Source organism: Rattus norvegicus, chromosome 17 (genome assembly GCF_021556685.1).
Source record: "Rattus norvegicus strain SHRSP/BbbUtx chromosome 17, alternate assembly SHRSP_T2T, whole genome shotgun sequence".
NCBI classification, from domain to species: domain Eukaryota; kingdom Metazoa; phylum Chordata; class Mammalia; order Rodentia; family Muridae; genus Rattus; species Rattus norvegicus.
The window spans coordinates 2,021,285-2,042,936 of NC_141550.1; the positions used below are offsets into that span (position 1 = coordinate 2,021,285).

General features: G+C 44.1%; 1 protein-coding gene across 13 annotated transcripts in view; it reads right to left on the bottom strand.

Annotated features, from left to right (window-relative positions):
- The window catches only part of Aopep (aminopeptidase O), a 315,985-nt gene that overhangs the window by 195,558 nt on the left and 98,775 nt on the right, over positions 1 to 21,652 (bottom strand). For 10 of the 13 annotated variants that reach the window (XR_015640651.1, XR_015640652.1, NM_001012346.2 and 7 more), the window contains one exon: positions 17,813 to 18,058. The exons of the other annotated variants lie outside the window; for them this stretch is intronic. Coding sequence is in view for 8 of the 10 variants with exons in the window: in NM_001012346.2 (NP_001012346.2) it covers positions 17,813 to 18,058 (246 nt within the window). In the remaining 2 variants the exon portion in view is untranslated. The remainder of the gene's footprint in view (positions 1 to 17,812; positions 18,059 to 21,652) is intronic. 13 annotated transcript variants of the gene reach the window in all.

A 21,652-nucleotide genomic window follows, 5' to 3' on the forward strand; every position in this document is an offset into this window, starting at 1 on the left:
TGTATGTGTGTGTATGTGTATGAACCAATTGAGTTCGAAATCCTTCAATGAGAGGGCCCACATTTTTATTATTCATTACTACATATGGAGAAGGAACTAAAACAAATGCATTTTGACATGAGCAGCAGCAAGATCTGGTGGTTTGCTCTACTGCCTTGCCTTTTCTGGGGAAGAGAAGGCAACATGTACAAACACCTTGATTTCAAGCTACAGCATAGACAGCAGAGGCCCTCCCAGATGGCACGAGCTGTGCTAAGCACTCTCAATGAACTGGAAAATTCTTTGGGGATCATCTGAGGAATCTGGATTCAGTAACTCTTTGCAGCAAGTCTTTTGTGTTGTCCCTGCACTAACTCATCACAATTACTTCTGTTTGCTCCCAAAAGCTATTATTTCAGAGAACTGTTGACATTCTGGGTTGGTAGGAACCACAGGACTGGTGATTCACCCTAATAAGCCACAAATCTTATAATATTTAACTGACAAGACTATCAAATTTCTCTATGCTTACTGGAGCAGAGAATTGTGTTCTCTGAGAGTTTGTTCTATACCCTGGGGTATTCATGATCTTCCCTGTTTCCCCACAGCAGTCCAGAGAGTAAGAGGCTGGGCAGCAGCTCATAGATGACAGGCACAGTTGAGAGCTGGATTGGGACTGGTCTGAGTCCAAAGTGGGCTCTTGCTGTCAAGTCACAAGGTATCCCTCTGTGTACAGGACATAAAGTGTGCTTGGCTACCTGGGTCTTTGCATTGCTGATCTCATCTGTGAGTGGTCTGCAGGTCTACACCCCTGAGCTCAAACAACCAACTCATCAATAGGATCTTCTTGCCCTGCACTCAAGAGACCATGAGTTACAAAAGCTCAGGCCACATCTGCCTGTCAGCGTGTGCTGGAACTTACAATATTACATGATAAACACCTTGGCCAAGCAAGGAACAGAGCCTGTCTTGCTGGAGTGGGGGTGGGGTGGGGTAGGAAGTGAATGGTGGGGGGAGAAAACAGTGGCAGTGACAGGGTAGAGAAGTCTGGTCTTAGCATAAGCTGCTGAGAGCCAGAACAGGGCTGGCCTTGAAATCAGCTGCAGGGAGTCTGACCTGGGACGTGACATCAAGTTATCATGGACTCTTAGGCCAGAAATCCAGTTCTGGGGATCCCACTCTCTGTACAACTCATTTTATCAAAGTTGTGGTTAAAAATAGAAGGGAGCTTTAATCACCATAGCTACATAGGAGAGGAAATGGGACTCTGTGTTTTTGACCCAGGTTATATTTGTTAGAGCCATGAGTCTGGGGTGGGGTATACTAATAGTTTGGTCGAACTGTGGTTTGGCTGGTCATTATCTCTGAGTGAGTCAGGTAGAATTGTGTCAAGCTAAGAAAGTCTGTGCCATCAGGGGGTTTAGTTCACTATGTCACAAAGATATTTTCCTACTACATCTGCTGTTCCTAGAACCCAAAACAACTAGAAAAAAGAATCACTCAGAGCAAAGGAGGGAGATACAAGCTGGAGACTGAGATTCCAGGTACTTATCCTGCTATTATTAGTCACGAGGTTCAAGCACACAGTCGGTGCTTTCAGAAGAGGCCGTCTCTAAGTGTTTATTACTTAAGAACACCCCTAAAGCTTCAGAGAGTTAAAGTTGGGTGGGGATATCAATAAAGAGTCCACGAGGGAAAGGGTCTAGGTGCTGTCTGGTTTAAAAGTCCACTGACTACTACTCCCTTCCTATACCCTCAGGCCAAAGTGATGCCTAACAAGTGTCCTTAGAAATTAATCATAGCTCAGGATGCAAATGACTGGAACCTAGCTGTCTTTATCACACAACCCTCACCTGAAAGCTCAAAGACCAAGGACAGGAATGTCATCGTCTCTCCCTTAGTTCTGTTTCACCCATACCTTCCAAGTCCTACTCCTCTCAGCAGCAGACAGCATGGTCCCATTGACTACATGCACACTTCTCAGCTTCTACTATTTACTACACCTAGCAAATCTCATGGAAGGACTGGTACCCAGAAGCACATGGCTAAACTCTAAGGCAAGCCAGGCATGGTGGCACACACCTATAATCCCTACCCTTGGGAGATGGTGACTGAAGGATCAGGTGTAAAAGGCAGTCCTCACCTTCATAGGTCAGCAGGATGACAAGCACTGACCTTCCCCTAAGGTCCTACACAGGATGACAACAATGCACTAAAGGCACCAGGGTGGGAGCCACTCTACATGTCTGTGAACTAAACGGTGGGGCATGTTGCCAGTGCATGAACTCACTACAGAGGCCAATGTTGAGACAAGGGCCTCTGTCTTTATGATTCTGGAGAAAGCACACAGAATAACACAGAATAGCTCCTGAACACAAGTGACTTCTCAGCACAGCTGTCTTCGATCGTGCAGGGCCTTGAACGTGGACACTAAGGAGGCACCCTTCCCAGCAGAGTCAGCTTTTGTACCCCCAGCTAGTCTGAAAAATCCAAGTGCTGGTGGCACAAGTCTGAAATCCACGAGCTTCTTGATGTGTGGACTCATTCTCATCTCCCTAACTTCCTAGCCTGAGCAGGTATGGCTGCCAGCAGAACAAGGGAGATTCTGGTTTCAGAACACTGAAGTCCAGACAGAAGCAACAGCAAATCTCCCCAGACCTCGAAGAAAGGTCTCCCCAGATATCACTTAGGTGTCCACCTCTAGGGGGCTGCCCTCCCACCTAGAGTTACTGGGACAGGCACACGGTCCAAAGTGTTTAGGTCTAATTCCGTGAGGCACCTAGAAACCTGCTAAGTGTAGGACCCTTGATTGTTTAAAGCTTTGCAAAAAGGCACCAAAGACAGGAAGAAGTAGCTTGAACCAAGAAGGAGAAAGAGCAGGATGGGCTGGGGGTAAGGGGGTGGGGTCTGATAGACATGAAGGGCAAAGGAAAAGGAAGGCCAAGGGAGAAATCCAAATGAGATAAAAACAGCGTTTGTAACAGGGCCCCTCTCAGGAGAGTCCTGCATGTACTAACCCTCCACCGAGTGAAAACAAACCCATGGGCCTGATGCCTGCCTGCTGCGGTACATAAAACTTAGGGACATAATATCTTCCACATGGGTGTGCCCCAAAGCACACAAAGGTGCTTGACAGGTCATTTCAAACTGACTGTCAAGGTCAAAACACTACCACCTGCAGGCACAAGTTAATGTCTTCATCTAGTCCCTGCCCCCTTCCAGGGTTCTCTGTTGGTTTGTTTGTTTTAACCAGAGCAGTTTGAACTGCGAACAAGCCTGACAACTGTTCAAACATATGTATGCTCCACTTATGACTGTACAAAGGAGACACCAGAAGGCTAAGACCCAGGGATGGCTAGAGGGGGCCACTTGTCACAACTCTGCAGGACCCAATGGAAGGGTCCCTAGCCATAAATTGCTGGCTAAAGGAAGAAGGTCACTGCTAGTATCCATTTGCAAATGCTGATTAACACTAAGATGCTTGGGGCAGAGGTGGGAATCCTGTGCTTGAGATCTGTTTATTTCGCAGTTCATTAGGGGGTAAGGGATCCTTTCTGAAACTCTTCCTTAAGGGACTAACATTCAGATGCCCATGAAACCCAGGTTTTGATGAATACAGGAAAATCCCAGCTTGCTGATCTAACCAGCTCTTCATCAAAAAGAAAATGTGTCTGTTAAATTGCTGAACGAAATTGAATTGCCCTACCTTAGCACTGTTCAAAATATTTTTTAAGATATAATAAAAAAGCGCTAAGGCTCTAAGACCCACTGCAGGCTATTCTAAATCAAACCCGAGTGTTCAGCTGCACCTGGATGCAGGCCCTTTACAAGGACTTCTGAGCAACAGAAAAATAGGGATCATTCTGAGGGAGTTCCTCTCAGCCAGCATGCCCACTCACTCTGTTCAGATTGAGATTCCCAAATAAATGAAGATGGTAGGCCATGAGGTTGTGGGGAAGATCCTAGAAAACTTCCCGGGTTGTCCTTACCTGGCAGAAATCCCCCTGACCCCGACTCCTACGTTCCCCACTCTGTGGTTCAGAACCAGTCTAGGAAGGCAGTGTGCATTCCAAACCCATTCCAGGTCTCTACAGTGGTCCAGGCAGCTGTAGGAATTCCAGGGCACAAATCACTTTGTTAGGTAAAGGCAGAAACCCATAGGATTGACTTTTAGGATTATTTTCCTCATTCTTCAAATGCTTCTTTTTTTGTGTGTGCTTTGTAATATCCTTAACACACACACACACACACACACACACACACACACACACACACACACACACACGAGCCACATTAATTGTGCAAATGTGTACAACTTTACCTAAGTAAGTATGGAGGCACAGAGCAGGAAATTGAAAGTGTGAGGCTTCAAAATGTTAAAGTTGCAATGAAGGCTAGTTAAGGCAATCTCCTTCTGGTCAAGTCCCTCTGAGACAGGTGAGACCTAGTATTCCTGCTAGTGTGATCAGTCACCTGGCCAAGGGACCACCCTAGGAAGCCAGGCTCACCCTAAGCCATGATGAAGAGATAGGCAGAAAACTTTTCCTTTAATGAGATACTTTTCCTTCCCAGGATGCTCCTTCCCCCACCAGCCAGGCAGCCATGAGGTTTGACTGGATCTGTCAACCTTTCTGAATTTGGATTAAAACTCTTCCTTTTCCTATCTCTTTGTTTCAGAACCTAAGCATGCATTTCGTGTACTGTGAGTTCCGTGATCAATCTCTGAGGCTTCCCTCTCTGTCATGTGACCAACCTACATGGCAGTAACTCAGACATCGTGGCTTTCCCTTCTCTCCCCACCCTTCTCCATAGCTGCAGAGGCATACAGCTTGCCTGCTCTGAGGGTTTTCCTTTTAAACTCTAATAAAATAGTCCTTCCACTTGATTCCATTCTTAGATTTTTTTTTTTTTTATTAATAGGACTAAAAGCCCCAAGAGTCCGATTTCCTCAGTATTACAACATGCAGTGGCTCAGTGGCCTAAATGGCCGAAATAGCTTCCTTGATACTGTGAAGTATCCCAACATATCCAAGTTCTCACTCACCAAAGACAGAAAAAAGTGGAATTCCACAGCTGGCTACACATTGGAGTCCTAGATATTTGTGAATAGGATCATCTCTCAAAGAGCGGGTTTTAGTCTGCAATAGTCCCACAAAGTAAAGTGTACCCTGAACACCATAGTGGGGTAACACTGCTCAGCTGGGGAGAAGGAATCTGTGTCTTTGACAGGCAGATGCATCAGGATATTAAATCAGATGACAAGAATATTAAAGGCTTTCCTGACTGATCTCTAGTAAAGAACTCCCTTTTGACTCTGTGGAATCCATGTATTTCCTAAACTGATTAACTTGCAACCCCTCCTCCCACCCCATCCCTGCCTCGGAATTACTTACATTCCACAAAACTAGTCTCCTTGAAGTTTCAAAGCTTCTGACTTAAGCTTATGGGCTCACATTTCCTTGAGGCAAAACTTGTCCAGCATTCACCGTACTTGTTCACTGACAGGTAGGTGTTCTGGCCATTGTTCATCCACCCTGTCCCAAATACCAGCTTGGGCAGGTCATCCCCAAATTGCACAAGTATGAAAAACTCCGAACTACACTCTTGGCTGCCTTCACAGAGGAAACCGACTCAAGGGTTAAAGCACACCAACCGCAGTTCAGTAAGGCAGCCTCAGGGACAAAGGCCTAGCTGCCAAGACTACAAGAGCAGCTTTCTCTTAGCCCTAGAGCATCCAACTCTTAGAATGGAGTTTCAAGATTCCTATTTCACAATGTGAAGAGGGCAGGAGTAACTCTTAGCAAGCTAACTGGGAAAGGTGGAGTGCACATCTAGTCTCTTCAATGACTACAGATTTTGTGTTTAGTCTTCCTGTCCAGTCTAAGGAGTTACTTCTATAATGAGCACAGGTAGGGGCCAGACACAGGGACACACACCTTTAATTCCAGCATAGAGGCAGACGTAGGTGGTGTTTGGTTTCAACCTGGGTCAAGGCAAGGGACTGAGGTGGGTATTTTACATATCAAAATAGACCTGGCTTCTAGGTTCTCCCTGCATCATTAATCCTTACCTGGCATACCTTATCCCCAACCTTGAACTTTGCAATCTAGTGGCTGGGCTGCCCTTCTCCCAGAGTCTCTTTCATATATATATATATTGGCCTCTCTCTCTCTTTTTTTCTCTTCTCTCTCTGTGTGCCCTTTTGCTTTTTCTCTCCCTCCCCTACTTCCCTACCTCTTCCCCACTGCGACTTCCCTGGCCTCTGTCCTTGGAGTCAATGGACTCATTCATATGAGTACAGCTTCCTTATAAACCTGCCTCAGCAGAGAAATAACCTACCAGATGGTGCTAAAACCCAGGAGAAGTTAAGACCCCAGCCCGATGGCCCCAGTCTTTCCTGGCTACATGGGGACCACTTCCCTCCCTCCCCCTACCCCCCGCCCCTGTATGCATCATTTCTTTGGACTGTGGGTACCCATCACCAGCTACTGCCTATCTGGGTCCAGGACCCTTTGGCCTCTCTCTCTGATGATTCGTAGCCACAACAGAGTAAACCCTAAGACAGACTGATTCCACGACAGGCTTCAAATTGGCAGTTCAGGAAACTAGGCCCAAATCTATTTCCAAGAACTGGGCAAGTCCAGGCAAGTTTAGGCCTCAGAAGCTGCCCCACCACCAGGCCTCACTGAGGCAAGGACAATAAATGGGTCAGCAGCAGTTTCCAGACTTCCTCAGCAGCAGTTTCCAGCCTTCCTCAGCAGCAGTTTCCAGACTTACCCAGCAGTGGTTCTAGAATGTCCCTAGAGATAGAGCCAATGATGGAGGTTTCCTACCCCTCCCCAGAATTACCCTGATGTGCTTTAAATTGGTCCTGCAAGCTCACTCGGGCATCTCCATCTTGGAATGGGAGACCCCAGCATGCTGGACTTCTACAGAATAAAACATCTTAGCTTTTACATACTATGAATCTGGGGTATCATTATTCGGTGAATTATGGACCCTTACAACCCCATTCCAAACAAATACCTGGTCTTTGTTTTGGGGGAACCTTTGATATAGAGACCTCTTATCTGAGGTCACCATTCCAGCATAAATGGTTCATTCATCTCAGACTATGAATTGGGATGCCAATCCAATAATGTTGAGATGGGTGCTATGCGATTTAAAACAAAAATTGATTCAAATTTAAAACAAAAATTTATTCAAATTGGTCTGAACTCCCTATGTCCAGTTTTTTGGAAGCTGGGCTCTCCCTAAACCACTCTTAGCACAGAGCTCCAGGTGCCACTCAGTCCTGTTCTTCCCCACCTCTTGCCTGTCCGTGTGTGTCATCAGTGGCTGTGTCAGTACCCACATTGTCGATTGCAACGATGATAGTGAACGACCAGTCTGCTCATTTTATATCTGCTGCTGTACCAACAGGACAAAAGTATAAACGCTGGATAAGTAGCATGTGACTGGTCACCATCTTGATTTTGGGATAAGAGGGCCAAATTATAGCTTCACTACCATTTTTCCTAAGGGCAACAACACTTGACATGAGCAGGGAAGCAGGTCTCCAAAACATACTTTTAAGTTAACATAAATTTTTTGTTTCTAGTCTCATAAAAGCTACAATAAATAAAAAAATTTAAGTTGATAGCCAGTAACCTTATAAATGATCATATCCTTTAATTTAGCCTCCTGCTTTATGTTTCCTAGATGTACATTTAGAACAGATAACTAAAAACAGTCGTAGATTGTTTAACCCAGATATGCTTAGTAGGTACTGGCCTCAAACCTGTCAAAGACCTGATGAATATGGCATTTGAAATCTTAAACTTAGGGGCTGGAGAGATGGCTCAGTGGTTAAGAGCACTGACTGCTCTTCCAGAGGTCCCGGCAACCACATGGTGGCTCACAACCATCTGTAATGCGATCTGATGCCCTCTTCTGGTTTCTGAAGACAGCTACAGTGTACTTATATATAATAAATAAATAAATCTTTAAAAAAATTTTCAAAAAAAAATCTTAAACTTAAGGTACTTAAAATGACAGAGACTCCCAAATCCTAGCAGTGACGCCTCAAGTTCTCCAAGAAGATATAGACACAATAAGAATGGACTCCACCCTGACTACTGAGAAAGACTGCTCTATTGCCTCACCTGCTGTGGAGGCCCAGCCTGAACTGCGGACAAACAGACACTGGACATGCCTCATGCTGCGCAAGTCAAAGCAATGTCAGTCTCCCAAGTTCCTCCTCCAGAGGAAGGCCTCTCAGATTTGCCAGGCCTGGCAGTTGAAGATTGATCCTGCTCTGGGACCTGTGTCCCCAATGAAGCCATAGACATCAAAGGAACCTAGTGAGGTGACTGACTGGTAATGGGTAAGTCTACCATTTTAATCAACACATAGGACATTTAGATATATCCTTCCCAGGTCTTTGAGGGGTTTGAACCCAGCGATCATTCACTTGTGTCTCATGGTAAATAACTGGATAGGAAAAATTTATGTAAGGTCCTAAGAAAGTGTTTAAAGGTCTAGGAAGATATTCTGAGGTAGATAAATACAAGTTATAAAGGATTTATCTTTTTGTAAACTTAAAAGGATTCTTGTAAGCTTTAGGGAATCTACTCAAATCCACCTCTCATTGATCACATGGACTCAAGATAAGTATTGTCAATTAACAACCACTCCTTCCCCATTCCTCATTGCCTATTCCTGAGAATGGAATCGATTTCCCTTTCTCTAGGACCTCCCACCCCTTCTCCAACTCCCAAGACCATATGCCTAAAAATTTTAAATGTACACTATCTTAGTTAGGGTTTTGTTGCTATGAACAGACACAATGACCAAGGCAACTCTTATAAGGATAACATTTAATTGGGGCTGGCTTACAAGTTCAGAGGTTCAGTCCATTATCATCAAGGTAGGAGCATGGCAGCATCCAGGCAGGTATGGTGCAAGAGAAACTGAGAGTTCTACATCTTCATCCAAAGGCAGACAGAAGACTAGCTTCTAGGAAGCTAGGACAAGGGTCTTAAAGTCCACACTCACAGTGACACACCTACTTCAACAAAGTTACACCTCCTAATAGTGCCACTTCCTGAGCTAAGCATATATAAACCATCATATACACCCAAAAGATTTCCTCCCTAAACTCCTATCTTCTGCTCCTACCCAGGTGTTCTCTCAGAACTTGCACCCGGGAAAGATTCAACACAGTTACTGACAGGTACTCTGGCCCAACCTCACAAACTTCTTCAACTGGGCCTATACACTCCTACCCTAAGATGGTCTCACAATCTGGACAGCAGAGAAACAACCCAGCTCTTCCCGGACTTAGTTGGCATTCCAGCTTTTTGCCTACACTCCAAAACTGCACCCCCAATGTCAGCAGAAAGTAGTCATGGAAATTACAGTGTCCCAATAAACCTGCCTCCAATACAATCTTATTTTGTATAATATCTGTTTTTTACCAGCAGCAGAGAAATAACCTATCAGGTAGACTTTACGAGTTTGAGACCAGCCTGGTCTACATAGAGATCCTGGCCAGTTCAGGGGAGAGAGAGAGAAAGAGAGAGAGAGAGAGAGAGAGAGAGAGAGAGAGAGAGAGAGAGAGAGGAAGAAGAAGAAGAAGAAGAAAAAGAAGAAGAAGAAGAAGAAAAGAAGAGAAGAGAAGAGAAGAAGAGAAGAGAAGAGAAGAGAAGAGAAGAGAAGAGAAGAGAAGAGAAGAGAAGAGAAGAGAAGAGAAGAGAAGAGAAGTCAGAGAAAGATAGTAAGTGAACATGGGTACTTACCAAGAAGCAGAAGGTGTCCTACTTTGAACTTCACTCTGAAGTTAAATTGTGATTCATTTTAACATTGAACTCTCACATCCCACACAACATTCAGGTTTTTGTGAAAATAGTATTTCTTTATTTCAAGATAGGGTCTTGTGGGGCCTAGGCTAGCCCGTCGTCATTATGTAACCAGAGATGACTGAAGTAGGAACTTCTAGTTTCTTTAGAGAGTCAGTTGTGTTGAATGGTGTTTTGTGGGGCAGAAATGTGAAGGAGTGTTTTCTGAAGTGGACACAGGTAAAGATGTTTCACTAAAGCAAACATATGAAAGGACAAATGATGTTAAGAAGGACCCAACAGATGGCAGATGACGCTAGGTGGTATCGGTATGCCTTTCCTTCGCTTATTCACCATCTTTGTTGAGACTCCATAAGGAGAGACACACCAAAAAACTTCTAGTGGTGTGCTGGTGGCTTCTTGCCCTGGAATTTGGCAGAATGATGTTATCTGATGTAGACTCACGTGGAGTTTTGATAAGACAGACTCACATACTGAGGCAAGACACATGGTGAGACAAGACCCATGGAGGACATGTGATCTTTTGGAGGGAGGAAAAAACAGGACTCAACGAACAGTGACAGGGACTTGGCTTGGCTTGCTTGTATAGCTAGCTTTACAAATGCTTCTTGGTCTCTCATCTTTGCTGATCGTCACTTTGTTCAGAGAGGCACAGTAGAGAACTTCTCCTGGTGTCCCTGCTGGTCCTAAACTCTCTAATGATTAGGCTGAGGCCTGGATAGCTCTTCCTGCTAGGTCATGCCACTGCCACTGCTACTGCTATCCTGACACTACTGAACTGGACTGCTAGTGTATCCGTGAAGTGTTTGAGAGTGGATCGAGTTGCCACTGCTGACTCCTGTGAACTGAACTGCTGATTTCTTGACAAAGTAGATGGGATTTGCTCTAAAGAACAATTTCTAAACCGGTCCACTTCCCCTGTATTCTAATATCCTTTCTTTTTCACTACCTCTGGTGGGTGGTGGGCTAGAAGGGAAGTTAAAGTGTGTAAGAACCATCATTAAAAGAAGGTCTTTGAAAAATATAAGCTAAAAGATGACCCTGAATTTCTGATCCTCTTGCCTCCATAAACTGGAAATATGGGTATGTGCCCTCACATCCGATTTTATGCTCAAGATTGAACCCAAGGTTTCGGGCATGCTAGACAAGCACTCTGCAAACAGATACATCTTCAGCCCCCAAAGGAATATAGTTTTGAGAATAATTTCCTTGTATCTTTGGCCCTTTATTCAATGTGTTCAATTGCATTTTAGGATGAGTTAAGGGCACCAGGCTATACACTCCATACATAGGTCCCTCCCAGGAGAGCCCTTCATGCATTGTGATTAAGGACTATTCCTAGAGCTAGTATTCTCCCTAGTAAGGAACTAACATGCTTATAACATTATGTAGAACCCAGCAGCTTTCTCTGTAATGGTTTCAGAAATAAGACCCTGAAATAGTCAACCTTCAAATGTTATCTTATCCCTTGCCTTCCATGGCTCTGTATCCAGAGAACACAGCAATGGGGGCTTAGCAGTGAAGTGGGCTTGGCTTTCCCTCCAAGAGAAGAATCATAAGCTGGTGGCAACTAGCCACATCAGGGTGCAGGACTGGAAGAGATTAGCTGCCTACGATGACATCAAAAGAGAAAGATGATTACAAACACAGGTAGAGGATGATTGCTGCAGGCCTTTCAAAGGCCTGGCAAGTTCTCTTGAAGGATGGCTCCAGCCAGTTCTCTGTCAGTCTATGTGTGTGTGAACAGTTCAAAGAAAAGGAAACACTTAAGTGCAATCATCCAGAGGGTGAGAGGTCACGGTCCGATGACGATAAAATGCTACTTGTGGGTCTGACAAGCAGCACAGCTGCTCTGTGATGGGAAGACTCTAGACAAGCAGAGGCCAAGCGTTTGCTCTGACTGTCCCTCAGTGGAGAAGTTGGCTCTGCACACTCATACGGCAGAGTCAGCTGACTCTGAGCCACAATCCACATCACCTTCCCTGAGAGCAGTGCCCTCAACCCCAGACAGTTAGACAAGTCTCCCCAATGTCTGAGCTCCAAACTCTCAGTCCCTGCACAACTTAATACAAACTGATTACTTTGGAGACCACAGTTTCTTAAACTGTAACTGAGTTGAGGGGTGGGTGCGCAAATGTTTGGCCCCAGTGAAATGTATAACCAGAATAGTTCAAATCCAACACATGTTGAATTGAACATGTTTCTGGCAGCAGTTGCCAGCATTGCATCCTAAGTTCATAGCACACACAACACTTTGCACTTCTTGCAGCTCCAATCACTTGTCACAGACTTGCAGCTGCTGAATGTTACCACCGTGGGGTTTTCACTGGGCACACAAGGTTTTCTGCTTTCATGGAAACAAAGGCTTACTCACAGGAAGCAGGTACTTATACTTTCCTACCATCGTGCCTCAGCATGCAAGTATGAGATCAGTGTATCTTTGGGTTGATTGTCTTTTGTTGAGTTGCTGATTTGAGTTTCATTAAAAAAATTATAAAATGAATTGGAATTAGGGCAGAATTTCTAACGATTTTTTTAGCTGGCTGTAAAATACTCCTACCATATTTGTTTGAAACAGCCTTCTGAATGTTGAAAATTTTAAAGTCAAAATATCAATCAGTTTTGAAAAACACTGATGGTGCACTATACCCTTCAGCGTCAAATATTCAGCTAGGGTTTAATTGTTTACGTAAAAGCACACAGGCACATCCCTCTCATTAATGTGCACATTAATCTTCAATAAATCATACGCTGCAAATGCTAAGACGAATTTCCTTACTACTCATTAGTAAACATTTGGATTTTGTACTAATTTTATGTTTACAATTTTAATATGAAAATCTCTTGCAGAGAAGGCTTCTGAGTGAAAAAGCCAAAGTCTTCCTGTCCATGACCAGCAAAACCATTGTAGCCAGGGCTTTCTAAGTCCCACAAAACCAGCACTTTGTGAATAACAGTTACTGCTTTAGGAAAGAAAAATGAAAAGCAGAACAAGTTAGGAGAAGGCCCTCCTGTAAGAAGAGAAGCAAACCAGGTAAGTCCCTCATAGAACCAGAATAAAGTGAAGTGTCTACAACAAAGCAGCCATGGGGCACCGCCCACCTGCTGCCCTCAGAGGGTCACTGCTCAGTGAGCAGCCCCAGCAAGCTTGCAAAAAACCCAAACTTTTCCAGGGGCAGAAAAGGAAGGTGTGAGCTGCTTGTCATCTCACCCACCCCTGCAAAAGGAACAAAGTACAGGAGTGTTCATTCAAATGTTTGGGTTTTTAAAGAAACGACACCCAGGAAAACATTTGAGATTGTATTTAAAAATCTGAGAAACAATTGAAGTGCTCGCTCTCTCTCTCTCTCTCTCTCTCTCTCTCTCTCTCTCTCTCTCTCTACATATATATATATATATATATATATATATATATCCCAAATATGGAGCTTGTAAGAGAAAGCAGAAGAGTGAAGGGAGTGAACACACACTGACTTGTCTTAGGACCCCCGTTCCTTAGAGAAGAACCACTGTGGGCACAACCCTTGCATTTAAAGGAGGGGGCTTAGGGAATTAAAGACTCAAGAGTAAGTTAGCAAAAGAAAGAGAGAGAGAGAGAGAGAGAGAGAGAGAGAGAGAGAGAGAGAGAGAGAGAGACTTCCAAAGCCATGAAACCTTACCACTTGAGATAATGACAGAAACTTATGACTGCTTCCTCGCTGGCAGAAAGGAGCAGTCAGAGGCTGAACACAACAGGCCCTTTGTAGCGGCCTGTTGTGCTTTGCTTATTCTATTACGCATTGACTGGGAGATAAGAACAAACAAGACAACACCCTGTCTAACTCCAGGAGAGGGGTGGGGCAACCTGGCTCCAGTCACTCCCGGGCATGTGTGTACAGGATGCCTTTTGTAGTTGAGGTCCTTAGGAAACTCCATGCAGAGTCAGGAGCTGGGATACGATGCAGACATCTTCCATTGCACAACCCAAACAAGTTGTCTTAATAAGGGGCTTTATGGCATTTCTCCACCAAGAGCACGGAGAATATTTGAGTAATTATTTCTCTAAACTCTTTGTCAACATTATTTTTGTTCAATAAGAAAAAAAAATCTGTAAAAACTTAGACAAGCAAACATTTACACCCAGCTCCCCTTCCTGTGCCCTACTGTGTGAGCAAGGAACCACACAATAGCCAGCAGGTAAGGACAATGTGGCTTGGGTCATCTTTCTTCCTTGGCACCCGGGTAGAGTCCAGTCTAGGTGTCAGGTGTTGTGCTAGTTCCATCAGTGGAGATTCTGCTCAAGAACAGCATTGCTAAGCCCTGGGGCTCTAGCTAGCAGGTCATGAGACAGCACAGCACCCATGATCCTAGGACAAAGCTGGTTACTGTGGCTGTCCCATATCTCAGTGTCTGTGCTTACCCTTATGTGGCTGACCTGAGCCCACCCTAACAAAGCCACCCTCTCTACCCTGCAGTGTCTGATTTTTTACTTTTGTGTGTTCTGTTTTTCTCCCAGACTGGAATGTGTGTTCCCCGGAGAATGGAGATCTCATCAACTGCACTTGCCCTTGCAGGTTCTGCAGTTTAAGTGCTGCCCGCAGACAGCGTGCTTGATGGAAACACAGAGAGACTGAGCAGACAGCTACACACACCCTGGTGTGGAGCCAGCAGCAAGGAGGTCAATCTGCTGGCCACCTCAGCCAGCCATACTACCTCCACTTTCCCCAGTTGGACAGGGGCCAGACTAATGTGAACAGTTCAGTTGAAATGCAGAACCACATGGCTTTTGATGGCATGAAACAAAGCCATGGCAGAGACAGTTTGCAGAATTCTTAAAATTCAATATGGAGTTGGAGGTGGGGTACCTGGATACAGCAAGGTAGTCTTGCCAGCCTAACTCTGCTTTAGGACGCATAACTGAACTATGAAAGACAAGAAAATGACCAGGACATAATTGTGATCTGCTGAGAGACAAATAGCAAACTAATCATGGAGAGAGGTAGGACTGGGGTGTTTATCTTATATTTTTGGTTGTGAGCCTAGCCTTTAACGGCTGAGCCATCTCTCCAGCCCTGGGGTGTTTATCTTAAGCAGTGCTCATAAATCTAGCTCCAGGCTTTCATTCCACGGACACTATGGACACTACAGCAAGGTGTGGAGTGTGACCAGAAGTATAGAGTGTCCTTTGCATTAATTTCTCAGTGAGAGGAAGGTAGGCTGGCTGCTCCATCTCAACTTGAGACATGAGAGTACATGAGGTCATAATGAAAATCAGCAGCAGGGTAGAGAGCTTTCTGTACACGAGAAACTTACTTAAAATGTACTTTATGAATGCACCACATTACTCCAAAACATGCAGACGCCATGCTCATGACAAGAAACAAACCCAGAAAGTCCACATATCCCAAATGAGCGAAAGACAGAATGGGGTGGGCCACGGAAGACCAAGTGCAAGCTGGTAGTCAGAGGAGAGTGAAAGCGCATTAAAGCGCCTTTCCTTTTGAACAGTGAGTAAGGACAGGACTGGGCCAAGATTGTGAAGCTTTCAAAGTTGTAAAAAAATGTGTTTTTCTCAGGTCACTGGAGTCCCATATTTGGCTCAAAAGCAGAACCCTCCAAAAAGAGAGTGTTAAGGATTCTCATTCAAGCCATGATAAATAATGTTTAAAACATTGTGTATTGTCCAAACATTTTTAAATCCTTTAACACAGTTAATGACTTGCCTGTTTTTGTTCACTTGGAGATGCTGACTGCCGTTTGCCAAAGTGGAATACTAAAATGGTACTCATTATAATTAAAAGCTAATTGCTAAAGAAGCCCAGAGCTATGGAATTTATGATCCTGCTACATGTTTATAAAACCAGGGACTCAGGAAAGAGTCAGATAATTTACCAAGAAGGCCTCTGATTCTCCAGCACAGTATAATAATCAGGACACGGTGAGTGTGGGTTTCTCATGATGAGACCTCATGGATTTGAGAGTCTCCCTATCTCTGTTTGGGGCACAGAGTTGACCTCTGTGCCTGGCATCCTTGCTCCAGCAGAGCCTTCAGCAGAGATAAAGCAGTAGGGCCCTGGTACCTGGTTGAATCATCTAGGCATTCAGCTACATATGGCTCAAGTGTTGGGATCTGTAGGGTCAAGTCCAGCAAGTGGAATCAATTTAAGTCAGAGTTTGAAGAAACAAAAGCCCGCCCTAATTCTGCACCCCAACGAGGAGTACACAACACCACAGTCAACCTTCCACAGTTCAGCTGCAAAGAACAGAAGCAAAGTACAGGAAGCAACTTAACCAGAATAGACTATTTCCTGACTAATAAGGAAAGGTAGGGCAGGGGTGGAGGATGTATTTGAGAACTCTGTACAGTTCTCCAGTCCTAAAGCCTTATAGTACTCTCATGGTTGCTAAGTTGTTGCCACCACCCCAGTTTTGACATTTGTGTACAGCATCATTTGGCCTTCAGTACTTAGGCTTATTATTTTAAAAATACAGCATTAAGAAGATTTAAACCATGTTAAATATCTCAAAAAGCAGATATCTTACCATCTGCCTGCTTGAGCATACAGACTTAGAAGGAAAAGCTTTCAGAACGGTCTACAGGTTAACACATTTTACTTCTGGCAGACTGTGCCTCAAGAAGGGGGTATCAAGAAGTTTTATGCTTGAAAAATGCTTGGCCTCTGGTTCCCCCCAGGCTAGAACATGGAATTGTTAGCAAATATGTCCTGGAAAACAATACTCATAAAGTGCCCAAACAAATGACCCCTCAGAACTGATACAAATGAGAAACACTTAATGAATGACCCTTTCCTCACCAATAACTGCTTAAATTAAGCCCAGGAGACTCTTCAAAGGAACCAAAGGAGTCTCCTTGTTAAGACAAACTATATATAGACATCAAGACAATTATATGATACATGCAACCACATATATATAATTATCCTAGTTTTTACATTCCCATTATCTTTATAAATACAGGATAAAAATCAGTCTAAACAATTTTTTGGAGACCTCCTCAAGGATTATAGCAAGCCAGATATCCCTTAAAAAATGTGATGTGGGATGTGTGTATGTATAGTGTGTGTGTGCACATGTGTGTGTCTCTGTGTGCGTGTGTGTACGTGCGTGTGTGCATGTGCGTGTGCATGTTGTGTGTGTGTGTGTGTGTGTGTGTGTGTGTGTGTGTATAGGAAAGATCAAAAGCAGATGTTCTGGACAGTTCTTTTCTACTCAAGGGTTTTACCAAGAATGTGTACAGTTTTTTTGGGAAAACACCACAAATGACAGCTGTTCAAAAGCATGGAAATTAATTGGCAGCAAGAATTTCCTTGACTAATAGGGAAAAACTCAAAGCCACATGTCTGATGAGCTGGCTTTCCCACCCTAGTCAAGCACAGCCCTGTTAGTGATTAGGCTTTGCAAACAGAAGCATAGTCAAGGTTCACCCGCCATCTTCCCTCTGTGGGACAGAGCTGCTTTCCCATCACTGTGTGAACAGACAGTGGGGTTGATGGGTGTGGCTGTAATTAACACACGGCAAAGGGTCAGCTAGTAAGTTGCTAATTTTTTGTCAGAATCAGATGGCAGCACAGTAAAAATAATTCATTTACTGTATTAAAAATTGGAACAAGTTGTTATATCCCTCCCCCATGGTAAGCCATCTGCTTTTAGCTGTTTTCCAGCAGTGTGGATGGATTCATGCTCTGACACGGGGCTCTCAAGTTGTAGCCTTGTGACCAGTGGTGAGAATGGATGAGACAGCTGTTCAGGGTTAGGGGAACAGCTGTGGCCCTGGGACCAGGTTTTGTTACTGTGCTCAGAGTCTGATGCCAAGACCTTGGACTCATTAGCAGTAAGTTCTCATCACCCAAGCTAACATCCGAGCAATCATGAAAACTATCCCCTGAAGCTAGGAGTAAGATATCCAGGAGGGAACAAGGAACTCCCATCCAAAGCAAATGGAAGTGCAGAAGGAGTTTAACAAAACACCCCACATGCCACGCCGAGCAGCATACCTGGCCATTCCCAGACTTGGGAAGTTGGTGGGGACAATAAGTATGTCCAGCCTGGAGAAAGGGTGTGTTCCCAGGACAGAGTGTGCAGCTGAGAGGCAAGAGGGGATCAGCCACAGCAGGGCCTCTCGGCAGGCACCCTCAAGGCACACTGGGGCAAACACTCGATAAGGAATGATGTTCTGGGTGGCAGCAGACGCACTCTGGAACCGGCAGGGGTATTCCATATGACTGCAGGTGTTACCATACCTGGGCAATGCAAAAGAAGACAGTGGCTCAAACAGGATTATTAGCAAAGGTGGTTCATTTCAATTATTGGCTTGTCTGCTTTTGAGCAGCAGTGAAAATTATAGGTCAAATACTTATTGATGTGCATGAAGGGACTGAGTGGCTTCAATCTAAGCTTATGAAAGTAATGATCTTATTTCAGAATTATAGGGTTTAGGGGTAGGCAAGATTTGAAACAATAAAACAACCTCCCACCCAAATTAAAGCACATTCGACCTTTAGTAATGTGATCTCAAATACTATCATAGAGGAACTATTTAAGTGACTGACAGGTTTAGAGAGGGAGAGATGCAATAGCCATTTTATTTATTAACTTTTCATTGGGATCTCAGGGAGCCCAGGTAGCTTTGAACTCATGATATAGCTGAGGCTACCCTTCAACTTCTGATCCTTCTGCATCTGTCTCTCACGTACTGGGATTACAGGCATGAGGCACTATGTACCTGGCTATAGGCAAATTAAAGATTCCATTCTGGAAAGTCCTAGAATAAGTGACATAATGTGAGGTAGGACAATGAACCAATAACAGTTACAGGTATCAACTATAACTGCCAGAGGCTGGCACTTCAGAGAGCACTTTTTCAATATCTTTTTGGGCTTTGAAGACAGGGTCACATGCATCCCAGGCTGGTCTCAAACTCACCATGTAGATGAAAATGGCCTTGAACTCCTGATCATCTTTTCTCTACCTCCTATATGCTGGGATTACTGGGATATGCCTGGTTTATATAGTACCAGGAATTGAACCCAGGGCTTCCTGAATGCTAGGCAAGTATTCTACCAACTGAGCTATGTCTCTGGTACCTTTCTAATACACTTTCAGTATAAATTTAATGAAATCAACCTTCTAAGAAAGCAGAGCAGAGTCCAGTTAGCCCCATCTGACATGTTACTCCCTGAAAGGCAAAGGCGGAACTAAAAGAAAATTCCTAGAGCCTGACTCACAAGCCTCAAGAGAACTTATATATCTAAAGAAACCAACATCAAAGAGAATTCTATTTTTTCATCTGTTAACATGCCCTCTATTCAAACACAATGGAAAAACCCTGTAACCTTAAATTGCAGATTACAATTCTAGCTGTGGGTGCTGCTATGATTCTCCACGGATACTGAAGAATCTCTAAGTGCTTGCCTGCCTCAATTTGGGCAGGTTGCAACAATAATGCGTCTTTAGGTTTATGAAGTATCTTCCACCCATCCAAAGCCTGTGATCAGGAGATCCACACAGCTATGTAAACAAGCCTCAACTTCCACCATCATGCTTCAAGAATAACCAGCCCCAGTGAGGCCTGGTTATAGATGGGGGTGTGTAAAAAAAAAAAAAAAAAAAAAGGAGATCCATAAAACTGCCAAAATGAAGTGACTGCAAGAATATAGTTACTAACACTGAGCTCAAGCCAAAGTCCTGGACTGATAACATCACCTTCTGGGAAAGAAAGCAAAAGTGTCTGCTTGTAAACATTCAACATCCACCTAAAGACGAGGAGCAAAGACGGCCAACCTAGTGAGCCTCTGTGGGGTTTTAAAAAATGTATTTACACAGAAAAACAATGTCCTACGGTAATTTACGCTCATATACTTTCTACTGAAAAGCTTTTACAAGCTGCAGTTGACCATGTGTCCATGGCATATGCCCATACACCTGTAGCCCTAGCACTTGAAAGGTAGAGACAAGAATCAGGAGTTCAAGGTAAGTTTGGGCTCCATGAGATCATGCCTCAAACCTCTCACCCCAAAGCTTTCAGAAGCCAAGTGTGACAATAGCATGGACCAATATCCCTAGAACTCCTGCACTCAGGAGGCTGGGACAAGAGTATTGTGGATTTGACACTAGCCGGGACTCCATCAGTTCTAGGCCAGCTTGGGCTAGATGTCACGACTGAAAAAAACTTGTCTCAAACTGAAAAAAAGAGGAGGCCTTCAAAGCGTGCTACCTAAAGCTAGAACTCTCTGGACACAGCTAGAGAATACGTTTAAGGTCTAAACATGATGCCACCGTGTAGGGAAACATGGTATCTAGAAACTTCTTATTCCCATGGAAGGAGATTATCTCTTACACCTAAGAAAACTAAAGGTGAGGGAACAGAGTAAAGGCAGCAATGTACATCAAACAAGCCTGTTTGTTCAAGGGAAAAGATGAATCATTTTCTTTCCAGGCCTATATGAACACTCACCAAACTAATGAGGATGATTACTGTTAGATGCATAACTTAATACCATTTTCCATAAAACTTAGGACTTAAAACAATTAAGCTGTGGGCAAATTACGTCAATGAGGCTCTTGATAGTCATAGGAAGAACTGTATGAGGGTGCAACTTGTGAGGTCTTAGGTAAAGACCAGTGCAACTTGGCTTCACTGGCTGTGCTGTGACCAACTGTGATGACCAGCTGTGACCAAGGCAAGGACTTCAGTATCTGGGGCCTCTTTCTCTCTTATCTCAACCACAGTCTCATAGTATGGCTGCCTGAAGAGAGGAGGCAGATTAGAGAGGATAGGAGAGAACTCTGTGGCATGACAGAATATTCTGAATCAGGTGTGCACACAGTATTCCAGCAGGCCACAGTGGATGTCAATCGCACACTAAAATGCTTCCTAAAGTTTCTACATGCAAAAGATGACTATGCCCATTCACTTCAAGGCCCCATTCATGCAGCAGCTAAGGGGATCCAGGGATTGTGTAATCAACAGTTAGCACAGACCCAGAGGCAACTGGAGATTCTTTCTCTTCCATTCATGGTGGCTTCCCTCAGTTTTTACTACTCTCAAGACAGACTTTCCCTACTCCAAGTTTTTCTTTCTGTAGAATGAGTCATCTCAATGTCTTTAACATGATGCCAGTTTTCAACCCTTTCAATCAGTTTCAATGTGTTCTACTGAAGGATAGCCAAGCTTCCATGCCAAGCATAAGCTGTATGACCCCAAATGAAGGCCTGGGAGGCTTAATGTAATGCAAGACTCTTCTGTGGTTAGAACTAAATAAAATTGATGCATACTGGGGGGTTTATCTAATGCTTTTAGTCTGTATGTTTACTAAATTGTTCATCTTAAGTAGTCTGGTGGTCTGGAGTAGTTCTTTGTCCTTGCTAATTTAGCTCATCTGAATGATGATCAAAAATTCAGTGACCAATTTTTTGGCTAAGTTCTGGAAACTAGATGAACACTCAGGCAAGTGAAAGCCGTGGCATGTAAAGCTTCTGTAAATGTAAGTTTGACATGAGTGAGATTGGTGGGAAGGAAGTCTAGCAAGGCAGGCATCATCAGATGTGAGCCTGCTCAGCAACACCAACATGGGTGTGATGGCAAAACAAAGCTGCTCAGCCCATGGAGCCAGGGATGTGGTGGATAAACAACCACTTTAACTACCAGTGATGGTCATCTGAGATGTGATTCTATGGCAGGTTGAGAACTCAACTGCTGCTTTATCAGCTGTACATTTTGGATGGACAAGCATGTAGATAATCAAAAAGAAAGTGTGCACTGTCAGTCATGGAAGGGCATGTGAAGAGAGCATTCTACAACACTATCCCCCCATCATTACACAAAATAACACATT